The sequence below is a fragment of the Oenanthe melanoleuca genome, chromosome 3 (genome assembly GCF_029582105.1).
Source record: "Oenanthe melanoleuca isolate GR-GAL-2019-014 chromosome 3, OMel1.0, whole genome shotgun sequence".
Taxonomy (NCBI): domain Eukaryota; kingdom Metazoa; phylum Chordata; class Aves; order Passeriformes; family Muscicapidae; genus Oenanthe; species Oenanthe melanoleuca.
This window is the reverse complement of record NC_079336.1, coordinates 54,284,397-54,303,222: the sequence shown is the minus strand read 5'-3', so window position 1 is coordinate 54,303,222 and position 18,826 is coordinate 54,284,397. Positions and strand designations below refer to the sequence as shown.

Below are 18,826 nucleotides of genomic sequence, written 5' to 3'. Positions count from 1 at the left end.
TAAAACAGCAGCTTTGTGTGGATAACTGCTGCTGTGTAAGCTCTGGAATGCTTAATTGTACTCTGCAGTCTTGACTGTAGCTTCATCCACTATTTGATAGCATAGTGGGATGTAGACACAGTACATATATTTGTGTTTTTCAAGTTGTTTTTTGCTTAGATGAAATCCCCTAAATTCAGTTCAAACAGCTATTAGGTTGGACTGACAGGATAGTGTGGCATGTCTTCTTTTAATCTGCTGTTTATAATCCAGTTTAACAAAATTTATCAATAGAACATTTCAATTTACGTTGCTAGATCCACCAGTGATCCAGGAAACAATCATCACCAGGCAGATGAGGAGACCCAAACACATAGAGGTCTTTCAAGGAGAAGCCAGGCTGTTGGTGCTGTGCTTAGTGTCCTCTTGGTTGTTCTCACTGCATGTCTCATAATCTTGCTGTTCTACAAAAAGGAGAGGAGGTAAGAAATTAAGAGGCTTTGAAAGTTTCTTTGTCGAGATTTGGTTTTCTGCCAGAAATGAAAGGGAAATAGTAAACTTCAGAGATTTATGTTCTGTTTTTCAGTTGGCAACATCAACTGTCAAATGCTGATTCCTTCAAATTCTCCATTACTGTCTGAAGGTCTCTGTAAAGAGTGCTGGGGTGTATACTGAGTTGGTCTAGCCTCTCTTGTGGGCAACTGCTAATTAAGAAGCATAAAACAGTATGACAATATTGTTAGTATTTTGTGGTGTCAGGCTAGATCCATACAACAGTGTCAACGAAAAAGTGCAAGTCCTGCTGTTCCTCTCCTTTCCAGACAACTTTTGTGGTATTTTTCCCTTACGTATGAAAGCCAGAGGGGTTTCAAAGCAGTCAGCCTGAGGCTGTAGCAAGGGGGAAGATGTACATCATCCCAGACTGGATTTTGATAGAGTGATTCAGGGTCAATGTGATAGTTTGCAGCTCATTTGTTGCCATGCTTTATGTTGATGGTAAAAATCCAGTGAAGAAAAGTGAGGGCTAATAAGTGGATATAGTTTTCCTAATGTCGTATTCTTTCTTTTGTTTAGGGAGATTGTAATAAACAAGATAACAAACTGCTGCAGAAGATCATCTGGTGTTTCCTACAAATACACAAAGGTAATACAGTGACAAAATCAAATTTGTTTCTTAATATGAAGCTTTTGTTAATAAATAAATAACCCCCTTAATTCCTAGTTCCTTTAGTGTATGGAAACCATACTATATGGTATGGCATCAGGAAGGCCACATAGCAGATATGTATGTATTCATATTATGAAATGGGAAAGGAAGATAGAGTTGAGGAAAGGAAGAGCAGTCTATAAATCACCAAATAACATGTAAATGTACAAGAAGAGAACCAAGTGTTTCAGCACAGTGAAAAGCTCTCTCACAGCTACCTTAAACCAAGGCTGTGCATGCTGTGGGGTCTGACTTGGGAGATCAGTGTGTGTGTTGGTCTAGAGTGGCAGATACAGTCTCCTCTTTTCTTTTCTTGCAGATAAGCAGTGAGGAAGAGGCTAATGAGAATGAGACAGAGTGGCTTATGGAGGAAGTCGCAGCATCAAATCCAAGAACAGCAAAAGGAGGGCAGGAGAATGGTCACATTGCTACCAAATCTGTTACATCTGAAGCCCTTACCTCTCTCCATGTGGATGACCTGGACAGTGAGGATGAAGTGTTAACCATTCCAGATGTAAAGATTCAAACAGGAAGAGGACTAGACAAGAGCAAGCATCCACAAAAGAAGCCACACAGTTTTGGCAGCGATAGCAAATCTTATTTACTGAACGGAGGAAAGGAAAGGAAAGCAATAGCCAAGCCAGGCCAGCAGCAGGCACAGAACTCTACAAATACAGCATCGTTTCATGATGATAGTGATGAGGACTTGTTGAATATTTAATAACCCCTCTTGTGCCTAATCAAATATATATAGAGAGATTATATATTACGGGACAGCATTTCCAACCAAATACGAGGACTTCAGCCTGAAAGATTTTTCTGAATTTTGCCTTTAACAAGAAACCATTGAAAAGGGAAGAGGAGAAAGATTTCTTGGTTGTTTACAATGATCTGTTCAGTAATGACTGGATTTCTAACATCCAGTTGGCTGACTTAGTTGACTCTCTCTAGCCAGGATTTTTTTTTTTTTTAAAGTCTCAGCATAGATGTTAAATGCTTGCTTAAAAAAGAGAAGCCTTTGAAAGGAAAGGATTAAGGCTCAATGAAGCTCCTGGCTTCTGAGACTCAAGTTATCTGACTACTATCATTTTAACTCCTTGTATTTATTGATCCTCACTACTCAGGTTTGCTTAATAGTAACATGTTCTTCCTGCCGGCAGGGTATTCTTCTATGGGCTCACCCATTGTGAGACAAGGAAAAGTATAACTTTTGTGTGTTGGGATGATTTGATGTAAATTTTGGAACTGGTCTAATTTATCCTGTAAATTTGAGCATCCATTCTAATTTAAACAGATCATTGGTTCAAAGGTGTGGACTGAAAGGTACAATTCTGTATAGCTTTAGCCTGAAATGGTTGCTGTTCTTCGCATGGTATTTTTTCTTTTTTTTGGTACTGGTCATATGACTGACTTCATCAGTATTTGCCTGAGCAGCTGACAAGCACCCAAAGATTTTTTTTTTTTTTTTTTTTTCCTTGATTATGGCTGGACTAGGCCAACTGCACAGAGAACCAGAGTTTTCAAGGAGGTAGAGGCAGAGTTCCTATAATACAGTCTGCAATACCAAGTTTGTCATCACCAAGAAAAACCCAAGGACTACAGGAGCCCTAGTCTGCATAATACCTCTCTCTGGTATTAATTTCAAGAAAATAAATTTGGCCCAATATTTTCTGATAACCTAATTTCTAGTTGGTATGCTATGAATCCTGGCCATGGTCATTGATTTGAAATGTTGCTGGTAATAAACACAAGTCAGTTTTTCTCTAGCAGTCTTGCACCTCTATATATGTTTCCTAAATAAAGTTATGGACAATAATGGGATTTCAAAGCATTGTACAGGAACATGCATTGGTCAGAATTTTTTGAAACTTTTTGTTGTTCCTTTTGGCTGGCTTATTCAGTTTCAACAATGGTTTCTTTTTATAAAAACTCCATTTTGAATCAAAATAGTGTAATATAAAATATTCAGCAATTTCAATAAAAGATATGAAGTGGGTATTCCAAATCCCACATCTCAAGTCTGAAATCTTTCTTGCACTATTCTGTTGCTGTTCACCAGCCTGGTGAGACCCTTTCCTGCTGTGGTGGTTAATACCTTAATCATGTCACTCAAAATGAGAGCCAATGTTCGATGACAAAGATCAGAATATATAGGTAGGCCCTAGTGATATATTCTTTCTTTAATCAGACTTGGGTTTTCTTCCTCTTGTATTGTTACCAGTGCAGCTGTAAATCAGTTTGACTTAAGCTGCATCTCTTCAAACTTAAATCAGCATTTTTTATATATTTATATATTTATAATTAGGAGAGCTTGGAAAAGTGAGAGGCTTGAGATGTATTTTTAATACTGTTATCATTGCAGCTGTTCTCTTAATGCATATCAGAGGGTTCTTCACTTTCCCAGGTCATCAAGGCTGGCATTTTGGAGTTTGATCCATGAACCAACTGCGTGAAATTATTTCTGCCAGTCAGCATCATGACTCCTTGGGAAGTGTCCCTAAGAAAGCCACCTGCCTGGCAGAGTCCCACAGAGCCCCCCTGGGCTGGCTGCAGAAAGAATGGTGGGAAATGGGGAAAACTGGCCCAGTCTGGATTGAACTTTTGCAGTTCAAGGGAAACTTTTGCACACCATTACCAACTGTTTAAATAAAGCTGTTGGAGAAGTGATATGAGGGTTTTTTGGGTGCATTTTTAAGATGCAGCCTAATGTCTTAGCTTCACCCACTTCCCAGGCAGGCCTTGACTTCAGTTCCCTTGGCCCCAGCTGAGAGCACACATCCTCCTGCTGAGGGAGGTTTGTGGGGGCTGGCTCTCATGGGTGACTGCTGTGCTCTTCTGTTCCTCTCCCCAGCTGCACAGGGAGCTCCTGTAGCTGGGGAGGCAAAGGTCTGGTGTGGGGTGGTGCTGTGCTTGGCTGAGGGTGACACAGCTGTGAGTGGCCAGGAGAGGAGTTCTTTAGCTTGGTGTAGATGTTCCTGACGGAGAAGAGGATGAAGCAGGAGAGGAGAAAACATGATATGGGGAATGACCTTGAAGTACTGATCTGCAAAACAGCCTTCGTAGCTCCTCAGGCCACTCTTGGTCTGTAGCTGATGAGCAGTGAGACCAAGTTCTGTTTCAATGCCTGGGTTAGAATGGCATTCTAAGCTACTTTTGTTTTGTATTTTTTTTTCGGTGTACTGTGTCTTTAATTTTTTTCCTTGTTGCCTAAGCTATTCCAATTGATTTCCAGATAATTTTTCACCTTTTTTAATGTCTTTTAAAGGTTACCCTCACTCATGTTTTTCTTTCTGATGGAAAGGTGCTGTTGTCAGCAGAAGATTTGGGAGTAGCTGGTATCTACCCTAGGCAGGACAATGTACCACTGGAGGCTAATATAACTGCATTTATTTGTGATGCCTGCAATGAAGTCTGCCTAAAGTCCTATAGGTCTTCTGTGCTAAAAAATAATAGCTATTTTGGCCATAGATACTGTATATTGTGACTTTCCACAGCCATTCCCAGTGCATAGTTTTGTGGTGAATTTTTTTTCTCTTTTGTATCACTGCAAAAATGTGGTCAGGTGAAAACTGTGTTCCCGATACAGGTGGGGAGAGGTTTTCCTCAGGAATGGAAGTGTGTGGAGGGTGAGGGTGAGACACACATGATATAGGAGTTTTCAGGAAAGCTCTTCCTTTACTCCTGTATGGCTCAATGATAGACACTTCTTTTTCAGAGTGTACACACCTATTTTTCACAGATCCTGGTTAAGAGGCTTTGCTCACAGGTGGTGCCCAGCCATTCTGTGCGAAACCCACGTGTTGCTTGTAGGTTGGTAGAATTTTCCATTGATGTTTGCTCCTTAGAAATGCCTATTATTTGAGGAGCTGACTTGCCTAATTAAAAAAACAAACCAAAACCCCAAATGAAAACTGAAAGGCTGTGACCCATAGGGGCTTTTCTAGAGAACAGGAATGTATAAGTGCACTGATTAAGGGTTAAAGGCAAATTCTCTCTGGGTGAATTAAGGTCTGATTTCAAATGAAACTGGAAAAATAGAGCTTGCAACATGTAGTTTAATAATTTATAGAGTTACTCTTGACTTTTGGTCAAATATCTTTGTTAAAGGTACTTAAGTAGCTTGGCTGCCAGCTAAATATATCAGTGCAGCAGAGAGGACCTGGTTGAGGTTTTTAATGCCAAAATGCCAACCCTGGATGACATTTTAGAGCACATTGGAGAGTTTGACAGGTTCCAGAAGCAAACCTTTTTTGTCCTGTGTTTGCTGTCCGCTTCCTTCACCCCGGTGTACGTGGGGGTCGTCTTCTTTGGGTTCACCCCCGAGCACCGCTGCTCCAGCCCCGGCGTGGCCGAGCTGAGCCAGCGCTGCGGCTGGAGCCTGGAGCAGCAGCTGAATCTGACGGTTCCCGAGTGGGATGGCCACGGGGGCAGCTTCAGCAGCCGCTGCCGGAGGTACGAGGTGGACTGGAACGCGACGGGCATCAGCTGCAGCGACCCGCTGGGCAGCCTGGGGGGCGGCGGCCGCGCCGTGCCGCTCGGGCCCTGCCGGGACGGCTGGCTCTACGACTCCCCCGGCAGCTCGCTCGTCACAGAGGTACAAACAGCCCCTTGCCCGTCCCCTCTGGGCACGGCGAGGGCTGGGAGAGGGGCGGCGGAGCCCTGGCTGGGTTCGAGCCCCCCCTGCTTACCTGGGGAAGGGATTGTCTCTCGCTGAGATCTTGCGCCTGGGGGTTGAGATTCGTCTTCCCTCTGTCCTTGCTGTGGAGTGTTGCCTTGGCTGCTCGGGAGGCTTATATCTCCAGCTGGGGAGCAAAGCATATTTCAGCAAATAAATCCCCAGGTAAAGTCCAGTTCTGAATGAAATTCCTGTCACAGGAGAGGTCCGATTGGTGAAGGTGTGTAAACAGTGCAGCTAGCAGTGCTGCAAACAAAACTGGCCAATGCAAAGGCCTTAACTTCTTCCCCCCACCCCCTTATTTTTTTTAAATTAATTTTTCTTATTTATTTAAAATTTTTAAATTTCTTTTTATTTCTTAAGAACGAAGTGTTTTAAAGTCGGTTTTAAATAAAAACGGATGGCAATCAGTGTGGGGAAAGGTATTGCCTCCCACAATTAAACAGCTTAATTCAGGAATAAACTGTAGAAAAGACAATATCTTTTGTATTCTCAGAAGGAATGTGAATAAACTGAAAGTGCTATTTAAGCTACTTGCTGTACTTTAGCAGTGCTTTAACTTTAAGAATAAACCAGTAACTGGGATAACAAGCTTGATCTCACCATAGAAAGTTTCACCAAATGTTTAGAGGTGGTCAGGATTCTTTCCCACTTAGCAGGAGCAGTTAAAATCTGTGCTCTAGCAACTTCTGCATTCATTCATTCAGTTTTGTAAGAGATTGGCCCTAGATATAAGGGGGTGCAGCCTAAGTGTGCTTCTTTCAGTGACTTACAGGCTGTGAGATATGAAAGTGAGGAAGTGAGGCACCTCAAATGCAGGGTGACCCAGGCTGCTTGCACAGCAGCAGCTCAGCAGGCACATCCCGCTGGAAAAGGCTCCAGCAGATCCTGTGGACCATCATCTCCTGAGGCTGTGGGAAGCTGGGCACTCGCTGTCTGTGGGGGCTCATGCAGTCATGCTCTCACATCAGTTGTCTCCCCTCTCCTGCTGAAGGGGGTGCAAAGCCAGGCCCATGGGGCACTCCCTGCAGGGGATAACCAGATATGTCACATAACTGCATTTTGTTAGTGAGTTTCCAGCTGTGACTTTCTCTGAAACTCCTCAGGCTCTGTTATTTTGTCCTCTGCTCTGAGCACTAAGGAAAGGATAATGCTGTGTAAACTGTGTTATTTCAAAGGAAAAGTTTGCATACGGAAGAACATCCTCATGGGAAGTCCCATAGAGCATCAGAAAAAATTTTTGGTATTGTGTTAACTGTGGATGCATAAATTCAACTAAACCCAGCTACCAGGAAGAAGGGAAGGGATTCTCAGTCATATTTAGAGAGGTTTTTGCAATAACTTTTTCTGCAGTAGCTTTTATGTATTTCTACAAGTAAGATCAGACAAGAGTAGATGGCAAATGTATGTGGGTACCCATGTGTTATACAGCTTGGCCCTGGATAAAAATATCTGCTCTCCAGACATATACAGCAACACAGTTGAGCAAAAACCAGAGCAGAGATAAAAGGCTATGGCTTCAGGGCAGATGCAGATACTTCCACCCTCCTCCAGGAGACCAGTGCTCCATGGGTTGTGGGACAAGGCAGGCTCTTGAAGGCATCTAAGATGCTTTTGGTGAAGGCATCACACTTACTCCTGAGTGCTCTGTGAGGACTACTCTGCTATGCCAGGGTATGAGGCAACAAGAATTGCTTAGAAATGTTCACCATCAGCCACAAAAAAAAGCTGTCTGAAAAACTCAGTGATCATCACATCCGTGCTGACTTGATCTATGAGGGCAAACCTGGTGCTGGTTTTGACAGATAATAACTCACTTATGCTCTTTCCAGGAAAGAGAGATGGGGCATGAATGGGAAATACCAGTAAACTGCTCAAGGGTTTGTTCCAGTTTTTAATGTTGGACAATCAGTTAAGTTAGTAGGATTTTGGTGTGCTGACAAAACAGTCATTGACCCAGAAACAAGTTTAAATCTTTAACTGAAGAGTTGTGGACGTGAGCCAGCTCCTCATTTCCCTCTCTTGTCCCTGACTGTGGTTGCTCCTTTAGTTTGACCTGGTGTGTGAGGACTCCTGGAAGCTGGATCTCTTTCAGTCTGCTGTGAATGCCGGGTTTTTTATTGGCTCCATCAACATTGGCTACATTGCAGACAGGTAGGTGTGGGCTGGCAGCAAATCCCTCTGACCTGCCTTATCCATGTTCAGCAGCCAAACTTAGACGAGAGGTTGTGCAACTGATATCATCTCTGCTCTTCTGAACACAAGGTCATCCCCCTGGATGTTCATTTGCAGCATGAGCCAGTGTCTTGCCTTTTAGGTTGTAGCTGGTGGTTAGCACAGATCTGCTCAGTGAGCCCTGCAGAGCCCACGAGGGCTTTTTTAGAACTGCGCACCCCAAACTTCCTCCTGTGCCACATCAGAGCCCTCAGGTGTTAACCAAAGCCAGGAAATGCTGGTTTGGGTCTCCCACTTAATCTGTCACACTCTGTGCTGCTGCAGCTTGGAAATATTTTGCTTCTTTTGGAGAAGCTTAGATGCCAGATGTGTACAGCAGCAGCTACTGTGGAAAAAGCAGATAATCACTCTAGCTCTCTGTTCAGAGCCAGCAGAGCCAGACCCTCTGGCTCAGGCACCTGGGGTTAAAAAGTAACAAATGCCAGTAGTTGAGGGTCCATTTTCATCTTGCTCCTATTCTGCCTAGTTAGTAAGAACAGGCTCTGACTTTCTCCAGCTGTGAAATGCAGCCCACCCACAAGTAGGTCCATACATTACTAGTGTTTTAAAGGCTAAGGTTGTGGTAAAAAATCCCTTATAAATCTTGTGTGTGTGGAAATATCAGAGTCATAATATTAACCCATACTTATTCTTCAGTCCCAATGTAATATATGTAAACATGGGACTATTATTTTTTTCTTTAAAATTTTTGTGGAATTGCTGAGCAACAGGCACAGTAACCTTTCATGGCATAGGAAAGCAGACAAGTGAGTAATGGGCAAAGAAAAACAGAATATCTCTATTTTGCATAGCAAAATTGTGGGTTTTTCCCCCTGAAGGTACACAAAGCTCTTACTAGTTTAAAATGCTTCCATGGCTAGTGGTTTGCTTCATGCCTATCATTTTCCAATCCAGGTTTGGCCGTAAATTTTGCCTTTTAACAACAATTGCTGCAAACGTTGTGTGTGGAATCCTTCTGGTCTTCGTGCCCACCTACCTGTGGATAGTCATCATCCGGTTCTTGCAGGGGCTGGTCAGCAAGGGCTGCTGGACTGCAGGCTACATCCTGGGTGAGTTCAGGACCTTCTCCCAGCTGCAGAAGATGAAGGAACAAAACTCAACTCCAAAAAACTTGGAAAAAAAAAAAGCCATTTTAAAAATGCCTCCCATTAGTGTTTCATGAAGGAGTTTTCTCCCTCTTTGACTTCTCAGGATGTTTTCAAGCACTGTCATTAGGGAGAAACAGCAGTAGCCTTCCAAGTTTGAGTGAGTGGTGGTACATTAGGGCTCTTACCTCAGGATGGGCTTTCCCTATGGTGCAGCTCACCTTTGCAGATCTGTGTGGGCTCCATGGCTCTTCTTCCTTCCATCAGGCTCTGGCTGGGAAAGGTGAGCAGGCAGACACAGCCCCTCTGGCCCAGGCACAGACAGAATGGTGACAGAGGAGGCCATTAAAGAAGCAGGCAGAGGGTGGGGAAAACTTGAGGCATTTTTATGACACAAAGAGCATTAAAGGGCAAACAGAGGGTTCAGAACCTAAAAATAACTGAAGAACAGCATGTACGTGCTGATAAAAGGACAAGGTGTTAGTGAACCTGTGTGTATCCACTGGGATTCCTGGCCAAGCCACGGAGGAGCCAGCCTGTGTGGGTGCCTCTCCCAGTGCCCTGCCCCAGCTGTGTCTGCTGGTGAGGCACAGCTGTGCAGCCAGGCTGGGTCTGGGCCAAGTCAGGACCACTTTCTGGTTCAGAGCAGAGCTGCCTGGGACTTCTCTGATTTTTCTGGAGTGAAGTTCAGTCCCTTGTGCAGAATATCAGTGGCAAACAATCAGTGAAGCAGCAGATTAACTATTTTAAAAGCTGATCAATAGAACCTTTACTGGATTAGGTGGCTTTACCAAATGTCTCTGAAAGATGCAACTCACTGTGAGAGTGGTAAAAATGTAAAAGTCAGTGCCCTAAACTTCCATTAAGTCTTTCAGAATGGAAATCTTGTTAATTCAGTTATCCAGATGTCTGATATAAATAAAATAAAATCACCTATCCCACAGTCCAGACTGTCTTCTGCTAAGACACGAATTATTCCATCCTGGGCATTTCTGGATGTTTGCTTGGCCTCTTAAATCTTTTCCTGGCACATATGAAATCTCCATCCCCTCTTCTGGGGAACTTTAGCCATTTTAGAGCACGAAGTCCCTTTCAGGACAATGACTTGCCCTATCCTGATATTCTCTCTCTGCTACATCCTGTTACTCCTGGATTCTCTTGAAACTCTCTTATGAAAAAGATCCTGAACCAGCCCCAAAGCCCCTTAAATTTGTATATTCCCCCTAAGGGTGGCCAGTACTAAATATCCAGGCAAGGATACAAGGACAGAACAACCTTGGTATCTTGCTCCTCTGGGGCATTTGTCTACTCTTCAGCTGGTTCTAGCTCAGTCCTGCTGAGCCTGAGGAGATGTCTTTGTGCATAATTTGGCTGAGCGGAATTAGCTAATCTGTTATTCCAAAACTCAGAAATTCATTTGGCTGCTAATTAGTTCCTTACTGTTTTTTTTTCTAATGAGTTTGCTTTCTTGAAGTTGCACAACTGGATGCAAAATGTTGAGTGTGCTTGTGCCTGCCTGTTCCTTTTAACTCTGTATCAGCAAGGCTGAGTGTGTGGGTCTTTGCTGTGGGTGGAGATGCAGAGTGCAGGTGGACAGTGACCCCAGCCTGGCCTGGGAGCTCTGTGCCATCCTGTGATACAGGCTTTCCTTATGTCTTGGAGAGGGATGCAGGCTGAACACCTGTGCTTTGGAAACAAAATATTCAGCTTTGTTGTTGGGTTGGTGTTAGATTTCACCAGACAATCTGTGCACTTTGAGGAGTGCCTGATTTGCTGGGTTCTCGGCAGCAGAGGCCATCCCTGGGTGTCTCAGTGCACGGCCAGCAGCACTGCTCTCCTCCCTGCCAGAGCCAGGAAAGCAGCAGGGGTTTGTCTGGAGGCATTGTGCCGGGAAGCCAGGGTGGCCAGGTTTCTCCAAGGCGCTCCCACAGCGCTGGTGCTGCAGCATCCCCGCGGGTGCAGCAGCCCTCACCGTGCCCGTCCCGTTGGCAGTGACGGAGGTGGTCGGCCCGCAGTACCGGCGCACCGTGGGGATCCTCTACCAGGCGGCTTTCTCCGTCGGGCTCCTGGCCTTCGACGCCATCGCCTACGCCATCCCTCACTGGCGCTGGCTGCAGCTCACTGTCACCCTGCCCACCTGCTTCCTCCTGCTCTACTACTGGTAATGCCTTTTCTCGTACCTCTGACCCCAAGCACCCGCTGCTCCTGCTTCCCGAGGCCTGGTACTCACAGAGACCGGGCGCTCCGGGGCGCGCACCGCTCTTGGGGCAAGGAGGAGGTTCCCAGCAAAAAGGAGAGGGAAATAGCACTGAGATCTTGTGGAACCCTAGCCTGTGCGCTCACCTGACCTTGTCTTTGAACAGCAGAGCCCTGGGAAAATTGGATTAGTATACGTTATTCTTTTTTTAATCCATAAATGAAAATAGGTGCATTGGCATAACTTGGTTGGTCTTACACTGAAAATATGGTTATTGACAGATTGTCTAATGCTAACAGAACTGTAACAGGTTGTTAGCATGTTCTTTTAAGGCAGAAAAGTTGCAGGTTTTTGTGGTCCAACCAAAAAAAGCAAGTGGGTACTCCTTTGTTTTAGTTTCTCTCCTCTCCTTTTAATCAATATTTTTTGGTTTGAGTGCTTCGGATTTGAGAAATTGTCTGGATGGGTCAATAAGTTAGGAATAGTAGAAAGAAATTTGTTACCTTCCTTCTTCCATATTTTTTAATTGGTGAGCCAGTTTTAACTTAATTAGTACTTCTTAACCTGTATTGGTAGAAGTGAAAAATGGCTCCCTAAGAGGAGCTCCTCCCTGATTTATCTTTAGCAAATTCCTCTTTGACTAAAGGCACGACCTCAACTGTTCCTCTTCCAATCTCAGCCATGGGATATACTTCTCCTAACTGGGGGAGAGGGAAGTAGCACATAAAACAAAACAAAACAAACAAACAAAAAAATCTGTCTACCTCTATTTAATCCCTCCAGAGTCTCCACCCACGGGAGAATAGGTAGGCTTTATGTTTTGTTGTATAATGGCATCCACCTGCATTGTAGGTGCCTCCCAGAGTCTCCCAGGTGGCTGATATCTCAAGGAAAAAATGACAAAGCTATGAAAATTGTCAGAAATATCGCTAAAAAAAATCAGAAAAAGATGCCTTCCCATTTTAAGGTGAGCTCAGGGTTTGTTTGTGCGTGTAAGCATCTCTTGCATCAGTTCTTCCCACAGAAATTTAATGTACTATGTACTGGCTCTTCCATAGGATATTAAATTTGAAGAGGAAGATTGTGGAAAGCAGAATCCCTCACTGATTGACCTTTTCAGGACACCACAGATAAGAAAAAACACACTTATTTTGATGTACAACTGGTAAGAATACAACAGTAGAGAGCTGGTTTTGGAGCTCTGGATTTGAAAACTCACCAGGGCACGGATATCTGTTCTCTTACTATCTAACAAATCCAGGATGCTCTTCTCTGCTCAGGTTCACGAGCTCCATCCTCTACCAAGGGCTCATCATGCACATGGGAATGGCTGCTGAGAACATGTACCTGGATTTCCTCTACTCTGCACTTGTTGAGTTCCCAGCCGCCATCATCATCATCGTCACCATCGACCGCGTGGGGCGGCGCTACCCCTGGGCCCTGTCAAACCTGGTGGCTGGGGCTGCCTGCCTGGCCACAGCCCTCATCCCAGAGGGTGAGACACCGGAGAGAAGCCCTGTGGGGGCTTCCCACCCTGTCCTCTGGAGCCTCCATGCTGCTTTGTGAGGGTCCCTTTGCTGCTGCTCGTGCCGTGCTCACTGTTCCCGTTCCCTCGCTCACACGGGTGAAACAGAAAAAATCCAACATGCCTTAAAAACATCGACTGGCATGGGATCAGAGGCCCCACAAAATAACACTGTTGTAGTTATGGACACCTGCTAAGTCACTGGGATGCTTTTAAATATGTTGAATGTATTTTCTCTACAGATCTACATTGGTTAAAAGTGATTACTGCTTGCATTGGGAGAATGGGAATTACAATGGCTTTTGAAATGGTTTGCTTTGTAAATACAGAACTGTATCCAACTTATATCAGGTGGGTGCATCCTCTCCCCAGCTGGCATTTGGCCTGGAAACAAATAGTTGAGGCTGATGTTTTATGCTAAATTAAGTTATCCTTAAATGTGTCAGAAATACACAGGTACTGTTGAACATAAAGTAGGTCAAGCACAATTAAAATGCTTTAAAAACGTAGCTTAATAAAGAAAAGAAATGTACTTTTAGACAAGGGGAAACTCACACGACTGAAAAAAGGGAAAATTTGGGAGAACCGGGGTGGGTGAGGGATCTGAAGTTCCTCAAAGTGCCTGGATCTGTCCTGTGGGAGGGTGAGAGCTGTGATCCATCCCCTTCCAGCAGTACTCTGACACTAACATGATCCCTTTGCTGCCAAACTAGGAATCTCGGGGTGATGGTTTGCTCCTCTTTGTGTGATATTGGCGGAGTCATCGTGCCATTCATTGTCTACAGACTGGTGGAGATCTGGCACGATCTGCCACTGATTGTCTTCAGTAAGTGCCACCTTACCTCCTTACCCCTCGAGGGTGCAGGGGGGGAAACAATTTCCAAAGGGAGGAAAAAGCCACCAACATAGCTGCTTTGAGTTCAGCAGAAGCCCTTTGCTCTCTACAGGGCCTTAGCCTTCAGTTTATGATGAGCTGGAACTTGTTTATGCACTCATGTCTTCCTCGCCCCTAAGATTTCTCCTTGCATTTTAAACAAAGTAGAATGGAATACACATTTGACAGATGGCAAAGAGCTCAGAAAAAATTTGATGAGCTTAATATTTGATGGATTAAAGAGCTGATTTACAGCTCTTCTGTGAGTTATCTTGTCTCAGTCCAGCAGTCAAACCCTAGAATTTCATGTAGTTGCCTATTTAATGCAGTACAAGTATGGCTGTTATGCTTCAGCTTTTCTGACACTTTGTTAGCTGGCTCTTCTCCAGCTGCTTGGAAAGTGGCTAGTAAATAAATGCAAGATAAGTTTTGCAGACTAGTGACCTGAACTCTCAGGTCAGGGCCTGAAACACTTCTATGAATCTTTAGGTAAGCACATTATTTATAGAAAAAATACCTTGAATGGCAATATGAAGATTTTAACAGACAGGACATCTAGAAGGGCACTTAGTAGATTTAAAATACATGCCAAACATGTGCAAACTGAATAAAGGAAATTATCAGAGGAGAATTTGATCATATTGCTTAAAAGATAATACATTGTGTATACATTTTCTAATCTTATGTGAATAGTATAAAGATGGAATTGCTTTCCTGACATGCTCTAGCACTAAAAAGGGTTCTTTCCTCTATAAAGGAAGGATCTGTCCAGTTTGAGGTGTCCTAGCTCATGCATAACTCACAAGAGGACTTGGCTAGGTGCTGTCTCCACAGGGCAGCTACATTCTCCATTTTTGCACCAGTGTGGCAGATTTGCATATAGAAACCTGAGGTGCACATCTTGTGTGAAGGAGAAAACAAAATGCCTTTGACAAGTCCATTCTTTCTGGCAGTAGCAAGTGGTTGATAAATGCTTACAAGCTCTTTGTGCCTCTGTTTTGAAGCTGTGCTTGGTGTAATTGCCGGTGCATTGGTGCTGCTTCTGCCTGAAACCAAAGGAAGAGTTTTGCCTGAGACTGTGGAGGATGTTGAAAGCTTTCACAGGTGAGTCATGATGATGAACTTGTAGCAGTTTTCACTTGAAATTTGGCAAAATCCCTGTCCAGAGGGAATCCCGGGGGTTACTTGGCTGCCTTGTTTGTTTCTAAGAAGTTGCTGGGTAATTTCCAGACTCTCACTGGACAAATTCTGGACTCATTTCACCCCGTGTCTACCTAGGCATCTTGAAAACAAGTAACCTAGGCCTTTACTGGCTTGTGAATAGCTGCACTAGTCTCTCAAATGTGCTCCAACACCACTATAAATGATATTTGTGTTTAAAAAACCCTTAACAATTGAACAGAAAAAAGGGAAGTCTTGAGAGCAGCTTCACATTTGGTGTGGGAAGGGCCAGTATCTGCTGAGGAGCCAGAGCAAACCTAAGGGAATACATATGATCATTTCCTGGAGGCCAAGGCTGAGCAGGTGAAGAACTTGAAGCTAGGTTCTCCCTGAACAGCTTCATTCCTGGCTGATGTTCATGTCTTATTACTCTTGCAGGCAAAGTGCTCCAAAGGCCAACAAAATCTATCTCCAGGTCAGATCAGAAGGATCAGAAGTAGCACGTGGCTGAAGAAGGCATAACTCTTGCTGGGCAGTCTGCTTCAGGGCAGTAGCATGGAAATACCACTTAGAATAAATACCCTCTCAAAAGTCCTGCCTCTCTTATTTCAATTTCTATGCATATCCTTTATTTACAGCATTTAGGATTTTCTGATAGGATTGTCCCTATTGCTGCATAGCTGCTTCCCCTCTGTACATAGAGAGAAATGTATTTTAGGGCTGGGAAATTTTTGTACCAGCTGTGTGGACTTCAAGAGGTGTTAATTTGAGTATGGCAGGATCCATACCAACAAAACTTTGTGAGTCTCCATGAAGTCTGACTTTGTTGGTTTTTCTTAAGAGGAGGCAGCATAATACAAGAGATTTATCTCCATTATAGAATCAAGGTAACCTTGTTCAATTGTGTGACAACTTTCAGAGAGTTTTTAAAAAATTGATTTTTTTTTCCTCCTATTTTCTTGGCTGCTCACAAGGATGGGCATGTGGCAACTCCAGAGCACGAAAAAGAGTGCATAGGAGAAATACTCATAGTCCTTCATAAGGTAATAGCATTATACATGTGCCCTGCAGGGGCATTCCTTTGGAGTGAGCTGGGATCAGGCCTGGGGACTTGCAGGACCCTGACAAAGGGTCCTGTGCATCAAGGAGAATCAAGAACAGCACAGGGTCTTCCAGGAAATGTCCAGCACCTTCAGAAACTTCCTAGTCCATCCTGTTGAGCGACTGTAGCAGACCTATGGCTGCAGGGCAAAACAGGGACAGTGGCTCCCCTTCCCTCTTTGTTTTGCTGGTCCCTATTGCTGGAAAGCTCTGGTTTTCCATAAGGATACTGTGAGCAGGCTGCAAAATACCTCTGCCTATAGATAATCAGCTGCAGGGAGAGAACTCCCAGTTGAGCAAGACACTGCTGGACTCTAGCAGGCAGGGTGAAATTCCCCCAGGATTGCATCGCAGTGACCTTGCACCTCTTTCAACTGACCTGAGCCTCAGTTAATGTTCAGTGCTGCTGTGGGGGCCTCCAGGGCAGGGAAGCATGTTGTCCAGTGAGGCAGGGCCATGGCAAGGCTGCCCTGAGAAGAGCAGGGACAGATCAGGAATGACATGACTTTGGCCTGGGCAGCTGCAAATCTAGTATTTGCTTCTTGTCCTGAGAGGGCAAGAAGAACAGTGGGGGGTGTAATTATGTGTCTGGTAGAGCTGATGTCTTGCTGTGGTTGAAGACATATCTCTGCTCTGCACTAAAAGAAATCTGTCAGAACTTCTGACTTTGATATAAAAACTGTTGAAAACTCTGCAGACAGAAAATGGGGGTGGTTGTGGGTTAGAAGCAAGTCAAGCAAAGCAAAGACTGAGATGAATAAATGAATAACTACAGAAGCTGAGTCCCAAGACCCTTACCCATCACACTGGTATTTATTCCCATAAACTCTGCTACTGCCACAGCAGGTGGCAGGCTCTGGCACACCTTTGCTTTGCAATGATGTGATAGTGGCATCTGCTTCTGGTGGCAGCTTAACAAACACAAGGGCAAATGTCCTTCACTCATTTCTTTGCTGGTGACCCTTGCCCATCCATGGATTGCTTCCTGGAGCTGGGAAGTCAAAGGGATGCAAGAGCTGGTCCAGCTGCACGTGGCTGCTCTCAACATGGGGAGCAGCAGCAGCACTGTGTCCTGGGGGGTGGTAGGAGTGTGCCACCCCCAGGCTGTGAGTGAAGCTCAAATCCTGCCCCAGGTAACACAGTTTGACAGCTTGCCTTCCCCTAAAGAGCTGCTGAAGCCTGTCTGCTCCTGTTATGCTGGAGCATAACCAGGGCTGTCCCTGGAGCTTGGGAAGGAGCACTTCAGGACCAAGCACCATCTGACTCTGGCAAGGAGCCTGGGAGCAAGTAAACAGGGCCAGGTTAATGAAAGTGGGACTGACCCCTAAACAAGACTCTGCCCCTCACCTAATTACTTAAACCTGGACTTTATATCAACTGTGCCTGAAGAGAACATAAAAGCCCCATGTTTTGGGATACCCACCAGACTTCACCAACTGGGTTTTGGCCAACCAACTTTACTTTTACAAATTTTCTGGTGTTCACCATGGCATCATCTGATGGGCAGATGGTCTTGTGGCCAAGGGCTGCACCTTTCTAAGCACTGTTATTATCCTCTGCTGTTGCTGTCAGCACCTAAATCCAAATGCCACCATGCAAGTATGGCTGTTGTTTGACACTTCTGTGCTCCTATCCCATCCCTACTCTACGGCACTGTGTCATCCTACATCCCTAATATTTTAAAATATTAAGAAATTGGGCCTTCTTCTACAACTAGAACTGGTCAGGAGGCAAATTCAAATCCAGAGAATAAATATAAGTTGATGAACATGATGTGAATCACAGCTTCCCAAGAGCTGTGGAGAGGACTCTTCAACCTTCAAAGGCACTACAGCAGTGATCTTCCACCATGGTATGGAGGGAAAACTACTTTAAAAGCCATGCTGATCTTTCTCCCCTGCCTCAGTACTTATTTGTGACAGATGTTTGAGTTTGGCCATGTGAATAATCAAGCTCAGGGCATTAGGAAAATATTCATGCATAAACACAAACTTTAATGTGCTTTAATATGCATGGCAAGGTGTCCTGTTATTGTTTGTGCTGGGGTGTCTGTGATGGGGCTTTCTGCCCTTTCCCTGTCACTGATCCTGAATGTTCATGCAGTTGTACACAGCCCAACACATCCTGAGGATTCACTGCCTCCACCTTTTTTTTATTTTTCAACTTGCCTAATACCTAGTCAAATTCTGGAATGCCAAATCTTAAAAGCCAGCCTGGGCTCAGAGGTGCTTATTGTTTGTACTTATTTCTCTGGAAGAAGAGGAGCAAAACTGGGAGGGAAAAGGGGCTTATGGATGCCTTGGGCTCCCACAGTGAGCTCTACAGTGGCAGTGCTGGGTGGCAGGAGCTGAATTATAGACCAGCCAACAGCACCAAGATTTTAAGGGAGGTAATGTGACACAGTAATAGTACCAATCCCATCACTCAAACTTCATCCTCTCATGAGCCCATAGAGACATTTTTGACTTGCCTTAAAGTTCAGCCCACGAGAGCCTCATCAGACCACATCTGAGATATTTTGTTTTTACCCTGAGCACAAAACATCCTGGTTGTGGTGTTTTGTGTTGCTCTTGGGTGCTCTCAGTGCAGGAGCAGCAGTGAGCTGAGACAGGGTGGTGTGAGCAGAGTGAAGACCCCTCAACACTCTGACATGCAGGTGTTTATCTTAGGAGGAATTATATCCTACTCCCTCATGTCTTCTCATACTCCTGCCTCACAAAAAGCCTTTGTAAAAAGATCCTTCAGTATTTTGACAGAGAGAGACACAAAGGAGCATTTTGGCTATAA

At 44.5% G+C, this 18,826-nt stretch overlaps 2 protein-coding genes and 1 long non-coding RNA gene across 3 annotated transcripts in view; 2 read left to right on the top strand and 1 right to left on the bottom strand.

The window, feature by feature from the left end:
• The window catches only part of IGF2R (insulin like growth factor 2 receptor), a 56,827-nt gene extending 53,623 nt beyond the window's left edge, over nt 1-3,204 (top strand). Inside the window, exons 46-48 of the mRNA XM_056488066.1 lie at nt 297-461; nt 1,054-1,123; nt 1,506-3,204. Coding sequence (XP_056344041.1) covers nt 297-461; nt 1,054-1,123; nt 1,506-1,907 — 637 coding nt within the window. The 3' untranslated portion in view covers nt 1,908-3,204. The remainder of the gene's footprint in view (nt 1-296; nt 462-1,053; nt 1,124-1,505) is intronic.
• LOC130251458 (uncharacterized) lies at nt 211-5,980 on the bottom strand. Its single transcript, XR_008840157.1, has 3 exons — nt 5,432-5,980; nt 4,913-5,061; nt 211-443 (listed from the first exon to the last, which is right to left on the bottom strand). It is a non-coding gene; the product is annotated as an uncharacterized LOC130251458 (long non-coding RNA).
• Nucleotides 5,140-15,532, top strand: LOC130251455 (solute carrier family 22 member 2-like). Its single transcript, XM_056488075.1, has 11 exons — nt 5,140-5,780; nt 7,912-8,015; nt 8,991-9,145; nt 11,174-11,342; nt 12,231-12,345; nt 12,437-12,543; nt 12,659-12,873; nt 13,146-13,254; nt 13,617-13,729; nt 14,782-14,881; nt 15,377-15,532. Exons 1-11 carry the CDS (start codon nt 5,370-5,372, stop codon nt 15,447-15,449), a joined length of 1,671 nt encoding a protein of 556 aa, XP_056344050.1. The 5' UTR covers nt 5,140-5,369; the 3' UTR covers nt 15,450-15,532.
• Nucleotides 15,533-18,826: the final 3,294 nt, after the last annotated feature.